This window comes from Haliotis rubra, unplaced genomic scaffold (assembly GCF_003918875.1).
Source record: "Haliotis rubra isolate DU_JTF1 unplaced genomic scaffold, ASM391887v1 Scf36, whole genome shotgun sequence".
Taxonomy (NCBI): Eukaryota; Metazoa; Mollusca; class Gastropoda; order Lepetellida; family Haliotidae; genus Haliotis; species Haliotis rubra.
In genome coordinates this window covers 2,077,448-2,104,311 of record NW_025767035.1, presented here as the reverse complement: position 1 = coordinate 2,104,311, position 26,864 = coordinate 2,077,448, and the positions used below count along the sequence as shown (strand labels likewise).

General features: G+C 38.5%; 1 protein-coding gene across 1 annotated transcript; it reads right to left on the bottom strand.

Annotated features, from left to right (window-relative positions):
* Nucleotides 1-25,073, bottom strand: LOC124285441 (rhodopsin, G0-coupled-like). The gene is made up of 5 exons (XM_046721666.1): nt 24,965-25,073; nt 16,007-16,172; nt 11,947-12,074; nt 8,055-8,419; nt 1-264 (listed from the first exon to the last, which is right to left on the bottom strand). The coding sequence occupies exons 1-5, from the start codon at nt 25,071-25,073 to the stop codon at nt 1-3; spliced, it is 1,032 nt and encodes a 343-aa protein (XP_046577622.1).
* Nucleotides 25,074-26,864: the final 1,791 nt, after the last annotated feature.

The following is a 26,864-nucleotide window of genomic DNA, read 5'->3' as shown; positions in this document are numbered from 1 at the left end:
CTACGTACGTCGGACTGAGTTGGTCTCCTTGGCTACAGGTGCATCAAAGGAGGGTGACATTCCGAACAGCTCCATCAACGATGTACGGAATCGACGATGAGACACGAAATAGATGATAGGGTTGTATGCACAGTTGGACTTGGCAAACATGGTGGGGATGGGGGTCGCCTCGACCGGGATTCGAACCCCGCACACAGACAAGAAGGACAGGATAGCATATGGAGCCCAGGCAACCACATACAAGGCGACGGTAAGGAACACAATCTGAAACAACATACGTACATGTGATTGTTATTTCATGGTATAATACACGACCTGGTTCAGCCATAAAATAAAAAAATCAACAAAACAAACTGCTTATATTTACTCAATAACAATCTCGCTGCTCATTCCACACAATACCGCCAAAATCACCTAAATAGTGCTAGGTGCGCATGGTATTTTCGTCTATGACTGTATGTCTATTTTTTTATTTTGGAAACTTCACTTTTTAAGACATTTAAAGAGTGCTGATCATGAATAAATAAGATTCCAAGCTGAAAATGTTGGGTTTTTTTTTACCCTCAAAATTGAAAAATAAAATGGCCGCCATAGTCGCCTCAAGTATTTGTTAGTGTGCACGGTAGCCTATGTCGTCACATGTGACTATATGTCTATTTTCTAAATTTTTGAAACCTGACTGTTTCAGACATGTAAGGGTGCTGATCACGAAAATATATTGATACCAACTGAAAAAAATGGGTATGAACCTGAAAAACTGTAAACAAAATGGCCGCAAAAATAGCTGATTTTGTGCTGATTACGTCATTGTTACCTTGACGGTATTGAGACTATGGGGGAAAAGTAGTATTGAAAGTTGTACCATTACACAACTATATATTTTTCATGAACATATTTAATCATTTCGGATGAAAACAATACGGATAATCAATGAAATCCGACCAAATTATGCTTAATAATTTGGTCAACGCAACCATAACCAGGTTTGAATTCAACATTTCATAGTATTCAAAGATCCATCAATAAACTTTACAACACATTCGAATTATCATTGAAACCAATTTCCTCATCACCAGGCCTCCTGCAGTCACGCGCAGCAGTGCAATGAAGATTTGAGTGAGTGAGTAAGTGAGTTTTACGCCGCACTCAGCAATATTCCAGCTATATGGCGGCGGTCTGTAAATAATCAAGTCTGGACCAGACAATCCAGTCACCAACAACATGAGCATCGATCTGCGCAATTGGGAATCGATGACATGTGTCAACCAAGTCAGCGAGCCTGACCACCCGATCCCGTTAGCCGCCTCTTACGACAAGCATGGGTTGCTGAAGATCAATTTTATACAGATCTTCACGGGTATCAATGAAAATTTGACATGTTGTTTGGCATGATGTTTGCATGTAATAAGTGCAAGACAGGCTTCAGAAATGGGATCCAAAGACATCAATAGAGGTTGTAGACCTTTTCCTGTCAATTCGGGAAGTGATGGAATAGCTTCACAGGCTTTCCTCCAGATCATGGTTTGGTAATGGACACGCTGGGTCTGGTGGTATAGGGCATCACTTGTCGTGGCATCAACTCAGGTTTGCATGATTTCTCAAACAAAATGCAACGCACTGTGTTCACACTTTGAACATTATAAGTGAGTGTGAGTGAGTGAGTTTGGTTTTACGCCGCTTTCAGCAATATTCCAGCAATATCACGGCGGGGGACGCCGGAAATGGGCTTCACACATTTTTTAACATTATGAACGACGTATATCTTGCACACAAATTCTTCATTTGTCTTGGTTCAGGTTTTCAGAGCCCAGATCCTTTAGGAGATGATGATGGTTAAGAAAGACCTTCCAGGCTGACCTCTTGGTATGACCACAGAAGTAGGATGTGGAATCACAGCCCGTTAGTGCATAAAATGGCAACAGCGATGCAACAGAATGTGCTGGCAGTTTCTCGTCAACTTTACCAACTGGAATATACTTTCTTTTCTGAGCAGTTCCTCTCAACAGCCAGATAGTGTCGGCTTTGAATGATGAAAAGCGTGCCAGGAGAAGCAGAAAGACATCTGTATCTCTGGCGGTCACTATGACCGTGCTTGAAGTAATGTTGATGGCATGAAGGATGAGCCGTGTATTGAGCTCCTCTAGTGGACCTAAGATGATCCAGGTTTATAGGAGACTTAGAGGACTTGACTGCTTTCTCGTTGGCAAATCCGCCAGCTACATCTATCTCTTTATCATGTGGAGGTGAGGTGAGGTGAAATTGGGTTTATCGTCGTGCTTGAGAATATTTCGCTCATATGACGACGTGCATGCGTGTGTATGTGCGGCTGCTTGTACTAGCCCAGACTGAAGCTGGTTTTATAGTGCTAGCCCACTGAGATACCATGCCGCAGTGAAGCATGAATACCCAGACACATAATACTGACTCCGAGCCCACCAGTCCTTGTTGTACCGATTAATGCCGAGCGCCAGGCAGGGACAAACAAGTACCATATTTTAACGTCTTTTGGTATGACGCGGTCGGGGATCGAACCTGCGACCTTCCACTCTCCGGGTATCATGTGGAGTATTGCCAGTAACTCTTCAGACAAGGAGCAAGCAAGGTCAGCTTTGTTGTCAGGAAGTGCTATGAATTTGGTCCAGGAGTGGGGAAGTGGCACATCTCTGCCTTCCTCGATACGTCGTATTGGCCGTGTTGTTTGGGAGCTTCGCTGTCTGGTTTGAGATTTGATATCTGTCAAACACAACATCAATGCGATCATATGCTGCACCTGATCGAAAGATGGAGCTGGTGAACGCATCTGCGAGATCGCCAAATGATGTTGCATTTTCTGGCTACCTAATAGAGAGATCCCGCGCCTGTCCATCTAATTAGTGATGAGAAACTTCCACTAATGTCAATCCTTGCAGGACAATCCACATCTGCCAACAGTGATTTATTTCCCGTCCTCAGAGAACCGTTGGTTTCAGCAAGAGCTACTGGCACTGACATAAGTTCATGCTTTAAGATGTTGTCAAGATCAACAACACGTCCAGCTGCATATGAGATGACGGCCGCTGAAGAATATTTCTGGCTGCCTTCATCACAGTTCCGTTATTCCTGGTTGTATGCTTCTGATCAGCATCATATAGGTTCCCAAATGTTGAACAAGTGTTCCTTGTCAGTGGGTTGTATATGGTTTGTCTTCCAGGTGATTCTGTGCTACTGAGTAGTCCACAGCTTACAAAGTCATCTAGCTGTTGCTGAACTCTTGATCAAGTAAGGATTCTTGTATTTTTCAGTTGCAAGGTCTTTCGCGGCAATGTTTTGCAAGACGTTTGGTTGGACATTAGGCGCGAATGCTTGGAAACACTGTAATATGTTTACAAGAGTGTTCTCATCTGCATTGTCTCGATGTTGCCGTGTTTGGCTTTGCTTCATTGTGGGTGAGAATATCCTTGGGGTGAATTTGAAACATATCATGGGTGTCTGTTGCAATGTGAGATCTGACATTGTATGATAATGCCTATATACGTCTATTCAATGCTGATCTTGAGTTTGTAATGCCGACAAATCCATCACCTCTTCTTCCAGTGCCGTTCAGCCACTCTGATCTGGATCAACTTGATTGAATTTTCGCTCAGAACGTTTGACTACAAAGTTTCCCTTCTGAAACTCATCTCGGATAACATCTGGTAAGGTTTTCATGTTTGCCACATACACGGGACCCCATCACCCATAGTTGTAGTGACCGTATCGAAGGTGGTATGGTAAAATACATGTAAAGGACTGAAGGTGCAGATCCCATATTCCATCTCTTTGTGCTCGTGTGAATTTGAGCAGTACAGATACCATCTCCATGTAACCCAGCCGAAAAGAGAATTTTATATTCTCTTCTCTCTTCTTTGCTTTGAATGTTTCCAGCAGCCTGGAGTCCGACAACAAAGCGGTCCATGCAGTAAGACCAGGGGGACTGGAGGCAGCTTCTAGATATACTATCAAACAGTTTCCTGTCAGTATCCTTTAGAAATGCAGAGAGATGTGGTCCTAAGATCTTCCACAAGGCCTGGGTGCCTATTCTCGAAAGCATCCCAGCTGAGACAGATCCTAACTAGTTAGGGCAGAAGTTAGGACATCCTAGCGCTTGGATCGTTTCGAGAATAATATCCCTGGACCGTAAGCGTTCTCGTTGCCTTGTATTTCTTCCCAGCAAGAGCTGCATCCATTGTGTTTGGTCCCATGATACCAGCTTCCAGCCACACTTTGGACAATCATATCACAACAACTCATATCATAGATTGAAAAAAAAACCACAGAGCCAATTCCACACCTACATGTTTCATTAATTTCTTCAGGGAGAAAATGAAACTGCCATACTCCCTTTACTGCCATACTCCCTAAAGAATTTAATGAATGACAACTGCCATTTACTCCCTAAAGAGTTTAATGAATGACAACTGCCATTTTACTCCCTGAAGCCATTTACTCCCTGAAGAATTTAATGAATGACAACTGCCATTTACTCCTGAAGAATTTAATGAATGACAACTGCCATTTACTCCCTAAAGAATTTAATGAATGACAACTGCCATTTACTCCCTGAAGAATTTAATGAATGACAACTGCCATTTACTCCCTGAAGAATTTAATGAATGACAACTGCCATTTACTCCCTGAAGAATTTAATGAATGACAACTGCCATTTACTCCCTGAAGAATTTAATGAATGACAACCATGCCAATTTTACCCTGAAAAAATGAATGACAACTGCCATACTCCCTGAAGAATTTAAGGAATGACAACTGTCATTTACTCCCTGAAGAATTTAATGAATGACAACTGCCATTTACTCCCTGAAGAATTTAATTTATGACAAATGACAACTGCCATTTACTCCCTGAAAATGAATTTAATGAATGACAACTGCCATTTACTCCCTAAAGAATTTAATGAATGACAACTGCCATTTACTCCCTGAAGAATTTAATGAATGACAACTGCCATTTACTCCCTGAAGAATTTAATGAATGACAACTGCCATTTACTCCCTGAAGAATTTAATGACTGACAACTTTAATGAATGACAACTGCCATTTACTCCCTGAAGAATTTAATGAATGACAACTGCCATTTACTCCCTTTAATGAATGAAACTGAATTTAATGAATGACAACTGCCATTTACTCCTGAAGAATTTAATGAATGACAACTGCCATTTACTCCCTGAAGAATTTAATGAATGACAACTGCCATTTACTCCCTGAAGAATTTAATGAATGACAACTGCTGTTTATTTACTCTTTACTCCACAACTGAAACTTTAATGAATGATAACCTGCCATTTGCTCCTAGAATTTAATGAATGACAACTGCCATTTACTCCCTGAAGAATTTAATGAATGACAACTGCCATTTACTCCCTGAAGAATTTAATGAATGACAACTGCCATTTACTCCCTGAAGAATTTAATGAATGACAACTGCCATTTACTCCCTGAAGAGTTTAATGAATGACAACTGCCATTTACTCCCTGAAGAATTTAATGAATGACAACTGCCATTTACTCCCTGAAGAATTTAATGAATGACAACTGCCATTTACTCCCTGAAGAATTTAATGAATGACAACTGCCATTTACTCCCTGAAGAATTTAATGAATGACAACTGCCATTTACTCCCTGAAGAATTTAATGAATGACAACTGCCATTTACTCCCTGAAGAATTTAATGAATGACAACTTTAATGAATGACAACACATTTACTCCCTGAAGAATTTAATGAATGACAACTGCCATTTACTCCCTGAAGAATTTAATGAATGACAACTGCCATTTACTCCCTAAAGAATTTAATGAATGACAACTGCCATTTACTCCCTGAAGAATTTAATGAATGACAACTGTCATTTACTCCCTGAAGAATTTAATGAATGACAACTGCCATTTACTCCCTGAAGAATTTAATGAATGACAACTGCCATTTACTCCTGAAGAATTTAATGAATGACAACTGCCATTTACTCCCTGAAGAATTTAATGAATGACATCTGCCATTTACTCCCTGAAGAATTTAATCAAACATGTAGGAGTGAAATTGGCTCTGTGTGGGTTTTTTCCAATCTATTTAAATATTGCCTCGTATGACAACGCACTTGAAGAAGTATAAGAAATTTGCGCCATATATTGGGTTGTGGCTCTCTGCTCTGTGCGTTGCCTCAAGGTCAACAATGATAGGGTTCACACAGGGTTCATGCGATCTCAGGGATAATTGGACGTCGATAACATCTGATGTCCATTTCCATTAGCTGAAAAATAGGCATGCAACACTGCTAGATTAATTAAGGCGGTATGATTTCGCGGGTGAAGAAGAAACGCGGTGTAGCTTTCCCTTTCTCTGTAACATCTACCACTATATACCACATTTATATACAAAGGACACAAGCCACTGAAATCCGTTATCCTTTACGTAAATGAACTGAACGTATCGTGAGTGAGTTTGGTTTTACGCCGATTTTAGCAATATTCCAGCCATACCACGGCGGGGGGCACCAGAAATAGGCTTCACACATTGTACCCATGTAGTGAGTGAGTGAGTTTAGTTTTACGCCGCTTTGAGCAATATTCCAGCTATATCACGGCGGGGAACACCAGAAATGGACTTCACACATTGTACCCATGTGGGGATTCGAACCCGGGTCTTCGGCATGACGAGCGAACGCTTTAACCACTAGGCTACCCAACCGCCCCGAACTAAGTATAGAGTGTGTCATAAATATCATATTTTATAAATAAACATTGTATTTTAGTGAGCCTTGTTAATACATAATGTGATACTTTAATTTTGTTTTCGAAAATAGTAGTCTCATGTCTCGGTACTTACTCATATTGTAGATTTTACAGGTATGTTCGTGTTAATATATTACGTCCGAATGTCTGTGATCGGTCTGATGGACAGGGACAACAGGTAATGCACGCTAACAAAATTAGAAACTCGACATCCACAGTTTTACCAATTATGAGAGGATAGGAGAGATGGATGTGTAATTCTGTTCAGCTTCTTGTACCGCACGCACGACGGTGACATGTAGTCTGCATATTGCCTTGCCGACTGCTGTCATTCGTAACTACTCGTGTCATTCCGGCAAGCCGTATGGCGTCTCGTACACAGGGGCGTGTCACGCTTAGAAACAGCGTTAGAAAGACATATAGGTACATAGACCCTACCCTAGTACTATAAAATGACACGCCCCTGTGGTCTCGTACCCCTCTCGTGGCCATGTTAACGACTGGGCCATGTCTAAGCGCAAACGGGCATGGAGATGAAAATAGTCTAGTGCTATTGCCAAGGAAAGATAACTCTGAATTTCCAAACATGGCTCCAAGAATATCCTATATCCCGTGGGCAAAACAGCAATACAGTCATCCCATTTGTAAATATGTTTCAGTGTTTAAAGTTTCTGATCTTTTAGCTCAAAGTTTATGTTGAAATTGTGCTTTTCAAACTTCAACGGTGCCGCCATTTTCATGCTTCGTTTTACTACGCGCGATTTGATTGGTTTGCCACGATTCTTGGCAATAATGGCGTACGATAGGGGTACGAGTCTTCTTGTAGGTCACGGAAAGAGGCGAGTAGTTACGAATGGACAGCTGTAAACAATTTGGTTACAAAGCGTGAAAAAAGCGTGCAGCGAGTCACCTGAACATCTTAAATAGCACGTGCATTGAAATGCAAGCTGAGAGACATTGCTAAACAGAAAACACTTTACAACTGCAAGTTCAAGCAAACAGCTGTTTACAGGGTATAGCTAGCCCTGAGCCATCAGTTAAAGAAGAGGGTGGTATGAAGTTTAATTTTGTTTTCTAATATATAAATTGTCAAAGGCAGTCAAGGGAGGTCTGTTGGAAACAAAAGGACGGAAGCTGATCAATGCTTATTTCGTTATAGTTAAAGAACTATGCTACATTGAATAACACCACTTTGAACTGTATTTAATCATATCTGACAATGTCCGCTTGACAAGAAAAGAAGGCCGTTTGAAAGAATCTGAAGAGCAGTTGTGTTAGTAGTCTTACCACAGTGGTCCGTGACTCAATGTCCCGGATGCAGTGTACGCCATGGTTGGCATGCCCAGTGGGCAGTTGTACCATTTCCTGAGGCAGAGGATGACCCGACACCTGTGAGCGGGTTACGATCAGTATCTTGATGTAGGCAGCCACCATGATCGTCACTGGGATGGCGAGGATGAGAATTAGGGCGCTGATAATGAAGGTGACTGAAGAAAGGCTCCGGTCGGTCCAGGCAAGACTGCAAGTGGTCTTGAAAGGTTCTGGTGCGTATTTTCCCCACCCGAAAAAAGGACTGATTGCCCAGAACAGCGAATATGCCCAGATCATAACCAACACAAATGGAATCCTGTTGCCTTTCAGAAGTCTGCCGACTGAAACAGTTATACAGTATTACTTGAGTCTTGGTGCTATGAAATATCATCATTTGATCATGCTGTTTACAAAATGAACGAACACGTCTTACCAAACATGTGTTTCATGCCAAACAATATAGACTGACTGAGTGAGTTTAGTTTTACGTCGCTTTTAGCAATATCAAGGCGGGTGACATCAGAAACGGGCATCACACATACGGGGAATCGAACCCAGGTCTTCTGTGTAACGAGCGAAAGCTTTAACCACTTGGCTACCCCACCGCCCCGAAACATTATAGAAGTTGTAATCCATACTTAGTGATCCATCAACACCGCAATGCCTACATAACATTTCATACAAACTATGTATTGACTACACCATGGCAGAAAACCTCTGGTTGCACATAAGGCCATAATATAGTCATTATTTGGTTTTCGTGCACGTCTCCTCACTACCAAAAGTAGTGGTAATCCATACCATATGATTGTCAGGCGTAAAGGGTAATCTATAGTCTGTTTGCAGTGAAAACGTACCGATGAATTTCACTTTAAACAAAACAGTAAATCACATAAATTAAGATTGCGAATCCTCATGATTTTACCTTGCCAATTTAACTTTTCAATCTCAGAATTTTATTCAACTTAAGATAAAAGTTGTTGAGCAAACGATCATAGTTTCAAATCGCTATTATTGGTTTTGTATTACAAGGGGGTACGCGCAGTAGTTGGAATAGTGAAACAAATGCACGTGCGGTCCGTGATGAGTGTTAACTTTAGACTACCGTAGAAACCAACCCTTCATGTTCTCGGGGGTTTCATTTAATGTGCATACCCCTTGTAATACGCACCAATAATAGCAATTTGAAACTATGATCGTTGGTTAAACAACTTTTATCCTAAGTTGAATAAAATTCTGAGATTTTAATGTTCAATTGGCAAGGTAAAGTTATGAGGATTCGCAATCTTAATTTCACATTATTTGATTTACTTTTTGTTTAAAGTGAAATTCATCGGTATGTTTTCACTGCAAACAGACTAAGTAGAGTGAAGGACAAAGGCTTCTTGCGTTGTAAAGGGACGCAACTCTGCACAGAGAAATGAGCCTGAGATGGCGATGATTTCTGACGTCACACTCCAATGTTGTTTGATTATTATTACAACAGACCTTAGTAATGCTTTCAGAGAAGTTGATGGGAAACATATTTGCAAATCTGACGCATCAAATATCAGAATGATATACTCTGCAATTCCTATACAGTAGACTATGCTTATAGAGGAACCCAGTGGCACCACTAATTCCAGTTCGTTATATCCGTGGTTCCGAGCTTCGTTATACGCACTTCGATTAATACGTAGTGGTAATTTGTTATCTCCTATTAATATATAATGGCAACTTGTTATATCCTATTAATACATAGTGGCAATTTGTTATCTCCTATTAATATATAATGGCAACTTGTTATATCCTTTTAATATACAGTGGTAATTTGTTATATCCTATTAAAATATAGTGGTAATTTGTTATCTCCTATTAATATATAGTGGTAACTTGTTATATCTTATTAATATATAGTGGTAATTTGTTTATATCCTATTAAAATATAGTGGTAATTTGTTATCTCCTATTAATATATAAAGGCAACTTGTTATATCCTATTAATATATAGTGGCAATTTGTTATATCCTATTAATATATAGTGGCAATTTGTTATATCCTATTAAAATATAGTGGTAATTTGTTATCTCATATTAATATATAAAGGCAACTTGTTATATCCTATTAATATATAGTGGTAATTTGTTATCTCCTATTAATATATACTGGTAATTTGTTATCTCCTATTAATATATAGTGGTAATTTATTTATCTCTTATTATATAGTGGTAATTTGTTATATCCTATTAATATATAGTGGTAATTTGTTATCTCCTATTAATATATATTGGTAATTTGTTATCTCCTATTAATATATAGTGGTAATTTGTTATCTCCTATTAATATATAGTGGTAATTTGTTATCTCCTATTAATATATAGTGGTAATTTGTTATCTCCTATTAATATATACTGGTAATTTGTTATATCCTATTAATATATACTGGTAATTTGTTATATCCGTTATTTCGATTACGGCCTAATTCGTCGAATTTTGAACAGTCAGCAGTGCCGATCCGTCGAATCATGCTTGAGTGGTTCTGCGCTAATCGGTCGAATTTCAGACCGTTTTAACACACTGGGAAAGTCTAAGTTCATTAATTAAGGGATCGGCTTGCATTGGATGTTTCGTTTTACATGTTTTCTTAAATAGTTTTAACTCAATTCAATTCAATTCTTTATTTACCTTTAGCTGTACAGGTAATCCGTTGTGAACTTGAAAATATAGTCGAAATTGAGACCAATGTTTTGTATAAATTGCAGGAATTGATTTTTATAACATTTATACCATATATAACCAAAACCAAGAGTTGTCTATATTCTTAACCTGAAAGGCCCAGATTCTTGAAAGGCCCAGTTCTGAACATTATTTGTTTCCACTTCATCATCTAGATATACATAAACCCCACGTAGAATATAGTTATCAGTTCCTAACAGCTTGCGCCAGTACTTGACAATATTGAACATCCGTTTGTAGCGCAAAGGGTAACGACCAAGTTCGTCATAAACCATACAATTACAAGTTGATTTTTTGACACCCAATAACCGCTTACAATAATCCAAATGTAATCTGTCAATGTTTTCAGTGTTATGAGAGCCCCCATACTTTAGACGTATAGCACAACACACTTCCAACATAGCAATCGAAAACAGACAATATCATTGATTGTGTTGGACACTTACTCGGAGTATGGTGATCGTGTGTAACATTCCTACAAACTGAAAGTGTGTCGATGAAATAATGTTTCATTTTGTAGAATGCAGATATAGATATAATATCCTTGTATATACTTCTCCTTATGGAGGCATTTTATTTAATGCATCAATTTCAATTTTGTACAAAAGTACAAAATAAAGAGAAAAAACTCATGTATTTAATGCATCAGTTTCTCATGACATCATATGAGTAGGCAAAGATAAGAACAAAAGTACAACAATAAAGAGAGCCAAACCACCCAACATCCCTTGCGTCTTTTCTTGGTATGATCCAATGTTTTGATACCTAATTAATAGCTAAGATCGCAGTGCTCATCCGTCGAATGTATTTTACTACTCTGAAATCAGTAATTCGACGGATCGGTACGCGACCGTTATTTTGTTATATGCGTGTTTGTGATAAAGACGTGGTTTACTGTAAATACGTTTCCTGTGGGTTTTGTGAAGAATGCGCACATAATTTTCACCTTTTCATAGTGATTCTGAAACACATGCTTATGATGTAGTCGGATTAGTTCCATTTTTTGCTTCTAAGTTTAAAAAAAAAATGGTCTCGTTTTTTAAACCGCGTGATCGAAAAATTCTGTATATTTTGTCTATGGAACAGCCTTCTCAACATTTGTCTCCCTTTGATACAACACTTGGTTTCGGTATCCAAGTACAGCTGTACTTACGAACGGCTGGTTGGCAGATTGCGATGTAGCGGTAGACGCTGATGGCGACGTAGGTGCACATGCTGGACAGACAGCAGGCGAAGCAGATGAAGCCGTAGAACCTGCAGCCAATGTCGCCAAATATCCACCTGCGAATGTGTCGAATTATTAGGCATATCTAATACTGACTATCACAAGAGAACGACGTCTCTAAATGCACTTATGTATAAAATGATAATGTTTCTTAATTCTGAATGTAACGTAATTAACAAAGGCCTAAGTTATCACCGGTCATTAGTATTGTGAACTACAACTAAAGTATCACATATCCGTATCGTAATATACTACCAGTACTGTGTCTAAATATTATCTGTAAATAACTTATCAACCGCTTCCAGTGTATCTAAGTGCCACCTGTAAATATCGCGTTATGAACGACTACCAGCGTATGTAAATTACTAGTAAGATGTATCCAATTACATGATCAATGCCATACTAAGCACGGTATGATACATGCCTATCTGTTGGAACTGCTCTTGTGTTTAGTGCAAATTATCAATTGCAAACACTGTGTCTTATTGAGAAATGTGAAGCAGTTTACATGTTACACCTACCTATATGAGAGATGTGAAGCAATGTACATGCTCTAGTTAGACCTACCTATATGGGAGATGTGAAGCAGTATACATGTCACACCTACCTATATGAGAGATGTGAAGCAGTATACATGTCACACCTACCTATATGAGAGATGTGAAGCAGTATACATGTTACACCTACCTATATGAGAAATGTGAAGCAGTATACATGTTACACCTACCTATATGAGAGATGTGAAGCAGTATACATGTCACACCTACCTATATGAGATATATGGGAGAGATGTGAAGCAGTATACATGTCACACCTACCTATAGGAGATGAGAAGCAGTATACATCTCACACCTACCTATATGAGTGTGAAGCAGTATACATGTCACACCTACCTATGGGAGATGTGAGCAATGTACATGCTCTAGTTAGACCTACCTATATGAGAGATGTGAAGCAGTATACATCTCACACCTACCTATATGAGAGATGTGAAGCAGTATACATGTCACACCTACCTATATGAGAGATGTGAAGCAGTATACATGTCACACCTACCTATATGAGAGATGTGAAGCAGTATACATCTCACACCTACCTATATGAGAGATGTGAAGCAGTATACATGTCACACCTACCTATATGAGAGATGTGAAGTGTCGTACATGCTCTAGTTAGACCTACCTATATGAGAAATGTGAAGCAGTATACATGTCACACCTACCTATATGAGAGATGTGAAGCAGTATACATGTTACACCTACCTATATGAGAGATGTGAAGCAGTATACATGTCACACCTACCTATATGAGAGATGTGAAGCAGTATACATGTCACACCTACCTATATGAGAGATGTGAAGCAGTATACATGTTACACCTACCTATATGAGAGATGTGAAGCAGTATACATGTCACACCTACCTATATGAGAGATGTGAAGCAGTATACATGTCACACCTACCTATATGAGAGATGTGAAGCAGTATACATGTCACACCTACCTATATGAGAGATGTGAAGCAGTATACATGTTACACCTACCTATATGAGAAGATGTGAAGTGTCGTACATGCTCTAGTTAGACCTACCTATATGAGAAATGTGAAGCAGTATACATGTCACACCTACCTATATGAGAGATGTGAAGCAGTATACATCTCACACCTACCTATTTGAGAAATGTGAAGCAGGATACATGTCACACCTACCTATATGAGAAATGTGAAGTGTCGTACATGCTCTAGTTAGACCTACCTATATGAGAGATGTGAAGCAGTATACATGTCACACCTACCTATATGAGAGATGTGAAGCAGTATACATGTCACACCTACCTATATGAGAGATGTGAAGCAGTATACATGTCACACCTACCTATATGAGAGATGTGAAGCAGTATACATGTCACACCTTCCTATATGGGAGATGTGAAGCAGTATACATGTCACACCTACCTATTTGAGAAATGTGAAGTGTCATACATGCTCTAGTTAGACCTACCTATATGGGAGATGTGAAGCAGTATACATGTTACACCTACCTATATGAGAAATGTGAAGTGTCGTACATGCTCTTAGTTAGACCTACCTATATGAGAGATGTGAAGCAGTATACATGTTACACCTACCTATATGAGAGATGTGAAGCAGTATACATGTCACACCTACCTATATGAGAGATGTGAAGCAGTATACATGTCACCCCTACCTATATGAGAGAGATGTGAAGTGTCGTACATGCTCTAGTTAGACCTACCTATATGAGAGATGTGAAGCAGTATACATGTCACACCTACCTATATGAGAGTTACACCTACCTATATGAGAAATGTGAAGTGTCGTACATGCTCTAGTTAGACCTACCTATATGAGAGATGTGAAGCAGTATACATGTCACACCTACCTATATGAGAGATGTGAAGCAGTATACATGTTACACCTACCTATATGAGAAATGTGAAGTGTCGTACATGCTCTAGTTAGACCTACCTATATGAGAGATGTGAAGCAGTATACATGTTACACCTACCTATATGAGAAATGTGAAGTGTCGTACATGCTCTAGTTAGACCTACCTATATGAGAGATGTGAAGCAGTATACATGTTACACCTACCTATATGAGAGATGTGAAGCAGTATACATGTCACACCTACCTATTTGAGAGATGTGAAGCAGTATACATGTCACACCTACCTATATGAGAGATGTGAAGCAATGTACATGCTCTAGTTAGACCTACCTATATGAGAGATGTGAAGCAGTATACATGTCACACCTACCTATATGAGAGATGTGAAGCAGTATACATGTCACACCTACCTATATGAGAAATGTGAAGTGTCGTACATGCTCTAGTTAGACCTACCTATATGAGAGATGTGAAGCAGTATACATGTTACACCTACCTATATGAGAGATGTGAAGCAGTATACATGTCACACCTACCTATTTGAGGAATTGGGAAGCAGAGTACATGTCACACCTACCTATATGAGAGATGTGAAGCAGTATACATGTCACACCTACCTATATGAGAGATGTGAAGCAATGTACATGCTCTAGTTAGACCTACCTATATGAGAGATGTGAAGCAGTATACATCTCACACCTACCTATATGAGAAATGTGAAGCAGTGTCATGTCATGCTCTAGTTACACCTACCTATATGAGAGATGTGAAGCAGTGTACATGTCACACCTACCTATATGAGAAATGTGAAGCAGTATACATGTCACACCTACCTATATGAGAGATGTGAAGCAATGTACATGCTCTAGTTAGACCTACCTATATGAGAGATGTGAAGCAGTGTACATGTCACACCTACCTATATGAGAGATGTGAAGCAGTATACATGTCACACCTACCTATATGAGAGATGTGAAGCAGTATACATGTTACACCTACCTATATGAGAGATGTGAAGCAGTATACATGTCACACCTACCTATATGAGAGATGTGAAGCAGTATACATGTCACACCTACCTATATGAGAGATGTGAAGCAATGTACATGCTCTAGTTAGACCTACCTATATGAGAGATGTGAAGCAGTATACATGTCACACCTACCTATATGAGAGATGTGAAGCAGTATACATGTCACACCTACCTATATGAGAGATGTGAAGCAGTATACATGTTACACCTACCTATATGAGAGATGTGAAGCAGTATACATGTCACACCTACCTATATGAGAGATGTGAAGCAGTATACATCTCACACCTACCTATATGAGAGATGTGAAGCAGTATACATGTCACACCTACCTATATGAGAGATGTGAAGCAATGGACATGCTCTAGTTAGACCTACCTATATGAGAGATGTGAAGCAGTATACATGTCACACCTACCTATATGAGAGATGTGAAGCAGTATACATCTCACACCTACCTATATGAGAAATGTGAAGTGTCGTACATGCTCTAGTTAGACCTACCTATATAAGAAATGTGAAGCAGTATACATGTTACACCTACCTTTTTGAGAAATGTGAAGCGACGCCGAACGGGAAACCCAACAGAGACTCCCCGATGTTGCAAACGACGATATTGACGATGAAAAGGTTGATGTGAGCTTGACGGAAAAGCTTGTTTTTTACGAACAGGAAAAGAATCAGCCCATTGCCTATGTAGGCTGCAAAACCTGAAATATGTATATCATATCATTATCATCATCTTTGAGAAACATTATTCTAAACCCCAATCTTTATCATCATCTTTGAGAAACATTATTCTAAACCCCATCTTCATCATCATCTTTGAGAAACATTATTCTAAGCCCACCTTCATCATCATCTTTGAGAAACATTATTCTAAACCCCACCTTCATCATCATCTTTGAGAAACATTATTCTAAACCCCATCTTCATCATCATCTTTGAGAAACATTATTCTAAACCCCACCTTCATCATCATCTTTGAGAAACATTATTCTAAACCCCATCTTCATAATCATCTTTGAGAAACATTATTCTAAACCCCACCTTCATCATCAACAGGTGTGGCCACAACGGTTAATTAAGGAGATCCTAATTAACGTACTCGTATATCCTCACTTCATGTGTATTAAATTACGCATAGCTATTTTCAGAGACCCAGCGCTAGTTTAAATCTTCCAGTATTTTGTCATGTAATAATCAGTTTCGCATGCACATATTATTTCATAAGTTTGAAAAAAATAAGCCGGTTTAAAGTATAAACACGGAACTTCACTTCCGGGTATAAATGTAATTAGAAGTTTACAGGTTTTTTCTGCACATCACAATTTCATGAAATAAATAAGAAAATTAATGAGATATGGTTGATTAAATCATAAATATAATTGTTTACATATAAAAAGTTTGTGACTTACTTGGGTACATATCATTAGAGATGCTATCAGTAAACATATGAATGTACTAGTCTGGAGCATATAACACGGGTATAGATATTCGTTAAAACATTCGGCGTATTAACATTGACACTACGTCTCAGTACATGTCCTTCAATCCTCCAGACAGACGATCTTTATCATACACCGATATTCATGAGCAAATAATATGCGCACATTGCTTTGTACTAGACATTTACACCAGGGAAAATCCAGGTTATAATCAACAATCAAATTTTATTCCGTATTTTAGGACACATGGCCCATAGTACAATTGTATTGTAAGGTATACAGTCGTTGTCACATGACCAAAATGACATTGAGAAGATCTTAAGCTAAATATTTTTAGCAAATATATAGATGTTAAATGTAATATATTTACATCAGATGTGTTCAATATTTGTTGCAATGTTAATCTAGTTTTACAATATTTTTTGATGGACAAAAGGTATTCATTACAGTCAGAAAATATCTATTACAGATAACGAAAACATGGTATTAATTTTCTACAACATTCATATCACAGTCCAAACAAATAGATTCTATATCAGAATTATCATTGAGTTTCTTTTTTGATTAACCCTGAAATCATGGAGAGATATACGAAATTTACACATCGATCTAACTAAGTTTCTATTTTCAAGTTTATGGATATATGTTTCGTATTGGAATAAGTTCTTTATACTAGAATAGTGTGACAAATATGATGATGATTCAATACTTTGCTGCCAGGATTGAATGTACATATCAATCAAACGTCTTCTTAATGTAGATATGAAAATAGTGGCATCACCGACATCATGCATAATCCATGCATAGCTAAAACCGCTTGTAAATAACATCTCACGAACGTGAGAAACCCAGTTAATTTTACCATGTTCGTCATGTAATTTAAGCAATTCATAACAATGTAAAGGATGACGTGAAACATTCATTCTTTGTAACTTAATCCAATATTTTATAACTTTCATCTGTGTTTTTATGAATAAACAGTATCGTCCGGTTTCTCCAAGAATAGCTTTGTTCGCGGCATATTTACCCACCCCCAGAAATCTTTTGAGGAAGCTTGTTTGTACTTTTTCTATAACTTCGTGGTATTTTACCCCCAGATTTCTGACCCATATGTGAGAATAGAACATATTTTGGAATCATATATTTTACAGGCAGTTTGTTCAACAAAATCAACACTGGTTCCATTGCTTTACGTGCTTGTATAGCCAAAGTTTCACAGGCCTTTGTCCATATCAATCTTGAGGAAAGCACAATACCCAAGTACTTGTAATAAGTTACATGTTAAGATTTATGTTATTATAAGTCCATTTTTCATGCTTGGAAAGTATACCTCCATTTCTGAAAACAATGATTTTTTATTTGTCTATGTTTTACACACAAAATGCCTTTGTAGGCCAATGGTGGAAAACGAATATAAAACAACATCATCTGCAAATAACAACAACATTAAGTCGTCAATACTCTGGTTAAAAAATATACCGTAATTGCAGGCTTTATCAATTTCCTGTACAAGTTCATTGATAAAGAATATAAATAGTACAGGGCTAAAAATTCACCCTTGTTTAACTCCAGCTGGTGTACTGAAAGAAGTTGTCTTATGATTACACACTTTAACAAGTTGCTTTTACGGAGGAATACATGTTTTTTAAGACATTATAGATTTTACCATGACATCCATTTTTTACAAGGAGATATAACAATGTTCTTCTGTCAACGAGGTCAAAGGCCTTTTTAAAATTTATAAATGCACAGTAAAATCTACCTTTGTGCTTACTCAGATATTTCGTACATAAGGCCTGTAAAGTAAATACTTGGTCTACAGTGGAATACCCTGGGCGAAACACAGCTTGAGATTCAGCAATTAGTTCATTAATATCTAACCAGATTCTTAAACGTTTTTCTACAATTGATGTAAAAATATTAAATTATTAAATATTCCAAAAAGGGTTATATTCGGTCTTCAGTAACCCGTGCTTAACGGTTCATGTCATACAGCGATGTTCTCAATCACTGGATTGTTTTTTTTTCTGTATTCTACAAGTTACAGACCCGTGAAGATCCGGGTTCAAATTGATCTTCAGTAACTCATGCTTGTCGTAAGAGGCGACTAACGGGATCGGGTGGTCAGGCTCGCTGACTGGGTTGACACATGTCATCGGTTCCCAATAGCGTAGATCGATGCTCATGATGTTGATCACTGGATTGTCTTGTCAAGACACGATTAGTTACAGACCGCCGCCATATAGCTAGAATACTGCTGAGTGCGGCGTAAAACTAAACTCACTCACTACAAGATACAGACCGCCGTTAATCATCGGAAACATTGAGTGCAGATCCAGGTATCAAACATTTGAAAGGAATGTGGAAAGAAATGTAATTATAATACATTGTTCTGATTTGGAATCACAGCATGCCGCTTTGATACTCTACTGTTCATTGTTTGAGTCTTCATGGCATCATTAGAGTACAGTGAGTCAACGAGAGGCACAACGGATCATTGCGTCCAATAAATAGATCCATCAATAAATATTGCCGCAAGATGTTCATCAGGAAATGTATCTAGCCAAGGAAATCGCGAATCTTGCTTGTAAAGAATGATTGTAAACCTGTAAAGATTGTGATTGTGAAAACGGTGTCGTTAGTTTGTCTAAGTAATTGAACCGTACTAACAACCATGAGTCATCCCTGCATCAGTTTGTACACGGTAATATGTGACATGGTAATTTTGTGTAAAAATCATAAATTGACGAAATGAACACTGGGGTAAGAAATGAATATCAAATTGTGTCACTCCTACCATGTTTGTAAAGTTAAAATGTCTACGATACCCATCTGCATTTGTGCATTGTACGAAAATATGTTTTAAAAATAACTTTTAAATTGTTTAATATTGTATTTTCTGAAGAAAAAATGTAGAAGTAATCTTTGATCGATGACGTATAGACAATTATTCAATCTTTAAGATAAAATAAAGCTAAATAAAAAAAAAACCACTTGGAGGGATAGTTTCTATCCTTTTTGTTAAAAGACTTAGCAAACATTACAGATATATGCTAGAAAACCAAAACAGAAACTCTAACAGAAATCGTGATCCATCAAATAATAATAATCATACTACTTCACTCGTTTTCACAATTCTCTTCAGTCTTCATCAAGCTTCAGAAAAGAGACATTAGGATGACTGATTTACAACGCCATAACAGTGGCCCTAACGAGATCGTGTTTCTTTTATTACCTTGATTTTCCATCAGAAAAGAAAAATTGAAAACGTGAGAAATATGAAAGGGAGACGTGTTAAGCGCCTGTACGTTTGGCCATGTGGGTTCACTAGCACTTAGCCAGAGTCTTCCTAAAAAGGTCTTGTAAGACAACATTGCACTATGGATAGGTCAGAGATGCGAACAAGGTAATTAGCATTAGCCACTGAAGCGTGAGCTTTTGTTCAAGGCTATAGTATGGTGGCTGATTAGGGCCATCGCTTTCTCTCGTGATATCGCTTTCTCGCTTTCTCGCCTCCGAATTTTAAGGCGAGGAAGCGATGGCCCTAATCAGCCACCATACTATAGTCTATTTGCTTAGTGGTTTGCAAGTGGCTATGGTGGCTACAGCTATGCTCGTATCATGAGTAAATGAATTAAGTTGATTAAAGAGAATGTCTTTTTAACAATTTGCAAGAGAATTAAGGTTGCAAAAACAGACTATTATTTTACGTTATGCGAGTGGAAGGATTACCATTACCAACTTGATATCATTTTGAAAATGATGGACACAGAACTAACAATAATTTGGAAGGTTGGCACAACAAAATCAACAAGTATGCCATGAAGACACATCCGAATGTATTTGAGGTTGTGCGAATGCTACAAAAAGAACAGTTATCTACTGAAGTAAAAATTCAGCAGATCCAAGGACAGCAGAGAGATCCCGTCCGTAGACGTCGCTACCGAAAAGTTGTACTTTTCATGTAATCCGACACCTTATAAATAGGTTTGCTACGTTTTCTCTCTTTTAAAAAAAAATTAAACACATTTCTAATTAAACGTTTAGCATCATCTGAATAAGCTTTCATGATGACAGCTAGAAGTAGTCAATGTGAATGATCCAAACGGTCTATCACTGTGCAGTGCACAGGTAACTATCATGAACTTGCACGTGCATTTACCTTTATGACCCAACACTGCCGCTGTTACAGGTCATTGGCTCCCTCCCTCTGCAAGCAGTCTGCGTTCTGCTGTTTATTTTGTTGACAGTTACATAGACAGATTCTTTAATACAAATGCATAAAATCGGTGATTTACAATGTGATTAGGTTGTCTGACAAAACATCCACTTGCACAGTTTGAGATCGATTGGATCATTGGATGAAGAGATATTTACAAAAAAAAACGGGTCCACATGCATTTCATGCCAAACTATAGGCCTATTGAAAAGTAAGCCCTCTTCCCTTGGGAAATGCCCGCGGGCCGGAGTTATTTCCCAAGGGAAGAGGGCTTACTTTTCATTATACCACTAGGGTGTGTTATGTCCATTGTTCCGGCAGGTTGATTTTCTGCGTATCAACCTTCTGTCTGCACGTGCAGAGGTTGATATGTGGATAACGACCTGGGCGGTGCAGGAAACGCACGTGCAACAAGCAATGTACGAGTCCATTCGGCGCCCACGTGGTGTAACGAGAAAAAGTGTCCCCTAAGAACAATAGAGTGACGTCACTGTCGGTTTATAAGTGCACCACCCCAACCCCCTTATCCAAAATCCTGGTTCCGCCCCTGAAATCGCTAGTTTTCACAATTGATCTCTTTAGCGCAACGTTATGGTTAAGTTTATGAAATATATAAAATGAATTTCCCACAAGAAAAAAAAAAATCTTGAGTAGAAAATAAGTGAGATTTTGACACAATGCTCTGTCATATCAAAGTTTGCTTTTCTTCCTTGTTGATAACCTTCTAAAAGACAGTCGAACTTGAATGTTAGCGTTTGGTATGGTTATGAGCAGTGTGGCTAGAACAGGAAGCACCTGTTTTCTGTGACAGTGTCCACGTATGTTGTGTCACACACGTATACAACGGGCGAAGATGAGTGTAATATCATTTTGACAGACATGAAACATTTGAAACGCGTATCTTCTTATAATGACTTTGGAAAACATTTGTCTTGGAAAACATAATATATCGATTAAAACCTTTGAGAAACGTATGATAGCTCTTTTAAGGCAATAGCAGGAAGATGAAAAAACATTTTGGGTTTGTTTGTTTATTTGATTGTTTATTTGTTTGTTTACCGAGACACTCGTCAATAAACTAGCTATATGGCGGCGGTCTGCAAATAATCGAGTCTGGATCAGGTAGTATTTCACACCATGAGTACAAATGTGGCGCGAAGACATGCATCAACTGTCAGCGAGTCTGAACACCCGATCCCGTTAGTCGCCTTTTACGATAATCATGAGTTACTGAAGATCAGTTCTAACCTGAATCTTAACGGGCAGAGCATTTACTAGCATCTTAAAGATCAGCAATGAGATGCCGTCACAAATTCTACCTCGGGTCGGAGACTTGTTATTTAAACCAATCTGAACTATATTTCGATAATAGCCATACATTTATATATTACGATACCACAGTGTATACAGAAATGAGCTCGAGGTTCCCGCTCATACCTTACGCTAACTATAGGGGAGACCGGGGTCAATTGTAACAAGAACGATTACTCTAAAAGTTTTCGCTCAAGCATAGTGTAGGTGAGTAGAGTTATTTCCCTTTACTTTTCTGCGGTACTCATCCAGGCGTTTTTCATCTGCTCGCTTATGGCGAGATACAGTTGACGAAAAATCGTTTTCACATAGGTAAGTAAATTTTTCACAAAACGTTTTAAAGCGTTCTTAATTCAGTAAATGGTGTTTGGTATGAAATTAACTTTTCAAGTGTAAAATTTAGATATTACGACATATTTGGAAGTAGAAATATTTGAGAAACCCAAGGTTGTTAACGTGTGACGTGGCAGGAAATATAGCTACTGCCATTAGGGGCAATTGTAACACTGTATTACAATTGCCCCATGTAATTTTTCCTTGTTATGATAATGAAGCAAATTATGACGAAGGTTTTATGTTAGTTCTTTACTAGTTTTATCATAGTAGAACATGTTCAGTGTTATGTTGATAGTATCAGCCATCGGGTGACATATTTTGGTGTTAGTCTGTGTATTATGTTGTGGGCATACCAATACAAGAATTTTAAACCAAAAACATTTTAAATGTCGATGGTGATAAAGGTTTATTGTTAATCCATTTCCACCTCAACTGATCAAGATGACATCTTTCCCCATTTTATTTTGATTTTATTTGGAAAATAAACAAATTGTTACATTTGAACCTTCTGTGTTACAATTGCCCCATCCACCTGTTACAATTGCCCCGTGCTAGGGGTCAATTGGAACACTTGTAGTCATTGCATTTGATACGTGATAACTTTGTAAAGACATGATAGTGAACTTGAAACGACACTGAGGTTTAAAGCCAAGAAGCCAATGTACTAGTTAGTACCGATTAACTTTGTGAGCGGTCGTCTGGGATCGAACTACAAGAAGTTAAGTAAAAAGTGTTACAATTAACCCCGGTCTCCCCTACTGATGTCTTTATTTTCGAAGGCCATAAAAACATGGCGCGATAGCATAGTAAATATTCGAAGATGACTATTCGGTTGCAATACACCGACTAGTCGTGGTCCGATTAATTGAAATAATCGAAGATTGGTCGCAGTGACTAAACGACCAAGCAATCGATCATGTTTTCTCATAATCGAACACAAACAATTCTGGAACACTTTTAGCATTAACAATATTTTTCACAAGGTTGGTTTTGTCAGTTACATTTCATAAGCACTAAATGCTTGTTCCAAGTCATGATTGAATTTATCTTAAAGACATCAGGACATTTATGTTCCTAACGTACTCGTCATCCTTTCAAGATGTGAAAATTGCCAAAAAAAACCCATAGAACTACATGTTTTTTTCTTTATGTTTTTGTGCATTAACAAAAATAACCAGGAAAATATCATAAATGACGCTAACCAATTATTTTCGATGATTGATCGGTTGTAATGAAGCAATTATCAATTATGAGGTTTTAACCAATTCCCAACACTAACACCGACTCAGCTGACAAATTAACTTTCTTTGTGATCAGGCAACTCCTATCTTTCACAGACAAACTGGATTATAACAAGGTAATTCTTGAGCCATGTGGACAGGGGAACACATCTCAATATGTATAGAAGACATGGCATATGTGTTCTGTGATTACTTCGCTGCCTGAAATGTAGCTAATAATTACTGCCGGAGACTCATTACAACGTGTTGGTTTAAACAGAGACTAATTTTGAATTTATATGCCTAATATTATATCTTTAATATTATATGTTTATATGCCTATCTGTGCTAGTGCTGCCCGAGATCTGCTGATCCAAGAACGCTCGACAAATGAGGAAAATTGACTTTTGAACAAAGTTAATCAAAATGGGCAGATGTGTTTGCGCTTGCCAAACTTTGCAAAATTGTTCGAAACGAAAGCAAAAGAGAATGGTCTGTTCTAAGGTTTATTCAGGGACCACGGGTGAGTGAACTCGTTAGTGTTCAGATATTATATGAAATGGCATGGTTCCATTGTTTTGGGTTCTGTTCTCGATCTGAGGAAACACCAACGCTGGTATTAAACAGTGCATGGCAATGTATATTTTAATATTGTAGTACTCTTTTCTCGCACATAATTCAAGTACTCTTATTGTGAATCACAGGTACTTCGTCAGTCAGCATGAAATCTGTAACCCTTAAACAAAGTAAACAGACTTTCTATTATTTATGACGAAAACAATGACAGACCCTCCACCCCCTCCCCACTCTCTCTCTCTCTCTCTCTCTCTCTCTCTCTCTCTCTCTCTCTCTCTCTCTCTCTCTCTCTCTCTCTCTCTCTCTCTCTCTCTCTCTCTCTCTCTCTCTCTCTCTCTCTCTCTCTCTCTCTCTCTCTCTTCTGAGGTAGTGGTGTGATAAAATGTCGTTACCTAAAATGGTCATGTAGATGCCCATGACGAAGTAGGCACGTTGGCTGAGCGGGCCCCTGTAGAAGTCGACGTTGTCTGTGACGTTGAGCGCCATGATATCCTCTTTCATTCCGGACGGACTGAAAGCGAATATGAAAAATCGTGAAAATCGCAGAACAAGAAATACATATATGCTGGTTATACAAATAAATACTTGTTTTATGCACATGAGAATAATGGATGAGTTATAGTATCGTCAGACAGATCTGCACGTACATTTCAACAGCTTAACAACACCTGCTACTGGGCAGTATTACCTGATGGGACAGAAAGACGAATAACCTTCGCGTGAGAATATCATACTGATCATATTAGAAGAGTATTTCTCGGCGGCGGTTAGAGTGAACGATTTATATATGTGTGGCGCTTTTCAAACAGTATTACACGGGTTTGATGTGGAAATAACGTTAAATGAAGTGCATGTCCCTTACATATACCGCGTCGGCACACTCACAACCGGGCATATGTTTTTGACATACCAACAATCATGCTTGGATGAATCTTGTGTGCTTGCATGTCCCTGAACACCTGGTGTCATCACTGACGTTCATTCATTCATTCATACATTATTGTCACCACTATTTTGCCGTTAACTCCCAACGAAATCTGTTTTGGGCGGATAGCCGAGGCTGGTTATTTTCTGGCATTAACGTTATATATATTAGATGCATGCCTTATTTCACATACAAGCAAATAACAGGATTTTGAGTTAGTGTTTTTGAAAGGACGTCTCATGATAAGAATCCGTTGGGCACTCGACTATGCCATTGTTCTTCTGTCCATCACTTGCATATACCATGATGAAGTGAATGTACAAGAAACATATCAATTTTGAATCTTAACGATTTTGTTTTAAAAATTAGTTATCATTTTCGTCATATCTTTGATATAACTGCCTTTACGTACCCAAGAAAATGAAAATGAGCTTTGGTCGAAGAGTTCAAATATTAATGACTTCTTGAAAAATAAGCCCCATTGACTACATTCACTGTGAGTGTTTTTATCACGTTTGTTTTCGCTTATTTCATTGTCATACATACTGCTATATCTCGACAGTTAAATCCTAATTACAAATACAACCCTCATGCAATACGATAATATAGATGTGTACTATGTAGAACACTGACGTATAATATACCCTCGAATAAACAATACGAAACGTCAACGCAACATCACAACCAATGGTAATCACCGGCCGGAACAGGTCTTAAAGACGATACACAGGTAAAATGTGCTTCACCTTTTTGTCTTTCTTCAGTGGAACCTGTCACCCTCACCCTCACCCTCACCCTCACCCTCACCCTCAACCTTACCGTCAAACCCATCCTCACCCTCACCCTCACCCTCACCCTCATCCTCATCCTCACCCTCATCCTCATCCTCATCCTCACCCCTCACCCTCATCCTCATCCTCATCCTCATCCTCATCCTCATCCTCACCCTCAAACCCATCCTCACCCTCACCAACGTATTTAAGACTACAAACTGGGTCCTCCCATGGATATCTCCTCAGGCGGATCCAGAGGGGGTGCAGGGGTGCGCATCTCCCCTTTTGTCCTGGAAGTTTATTAAATGACCATTGAAACTTTCGTGAAAACGGATAGAAATGAACTGTGCAAAGAGTAAGTTATAACCTAAAGCAAAGTTGAACAAGTTGAATGAGTGAGTTTGATTTTACGCCGCTTTTAGCAATATTCCAGCAATAACACGGCGGGGACACCAGAAATGGGCTTCACACATTTTACCCATGAGGGGAATCGAACCCGGGCCTTTGGCGTGACGGGCGAACGCTTTACCCAATAGGCTACCCCACCGCCCCCAAAGTTGAACAAATCACCGCTAATGCTATTTCCCAGTACAC

Excerpts from the sequence above, each read along its gene's own strand:
- LOC124285441 (XM_046721666.1), bottom strand. The coding sequence starts at position 25,073 with ATGAAAGAGGATATCATGGCGCTCAACGTCACAGACAACGTCGACTTC. Across the intron at positions 16,173-24,964 it reads CATCTACATGACCATTTTAG|GTTTTGCAGCCTACATAGGC; the intron begins GTAACGACATTT and ends TACATATTTCAG. Across the intron at positions 8,420-11,946 it reads AATCTGCCAACCAGCCGTTC|TCGGCAGACTTCTGAAAGGC; the intron begins GTAAGTACAGCT and ends TAACTGTTTCAG.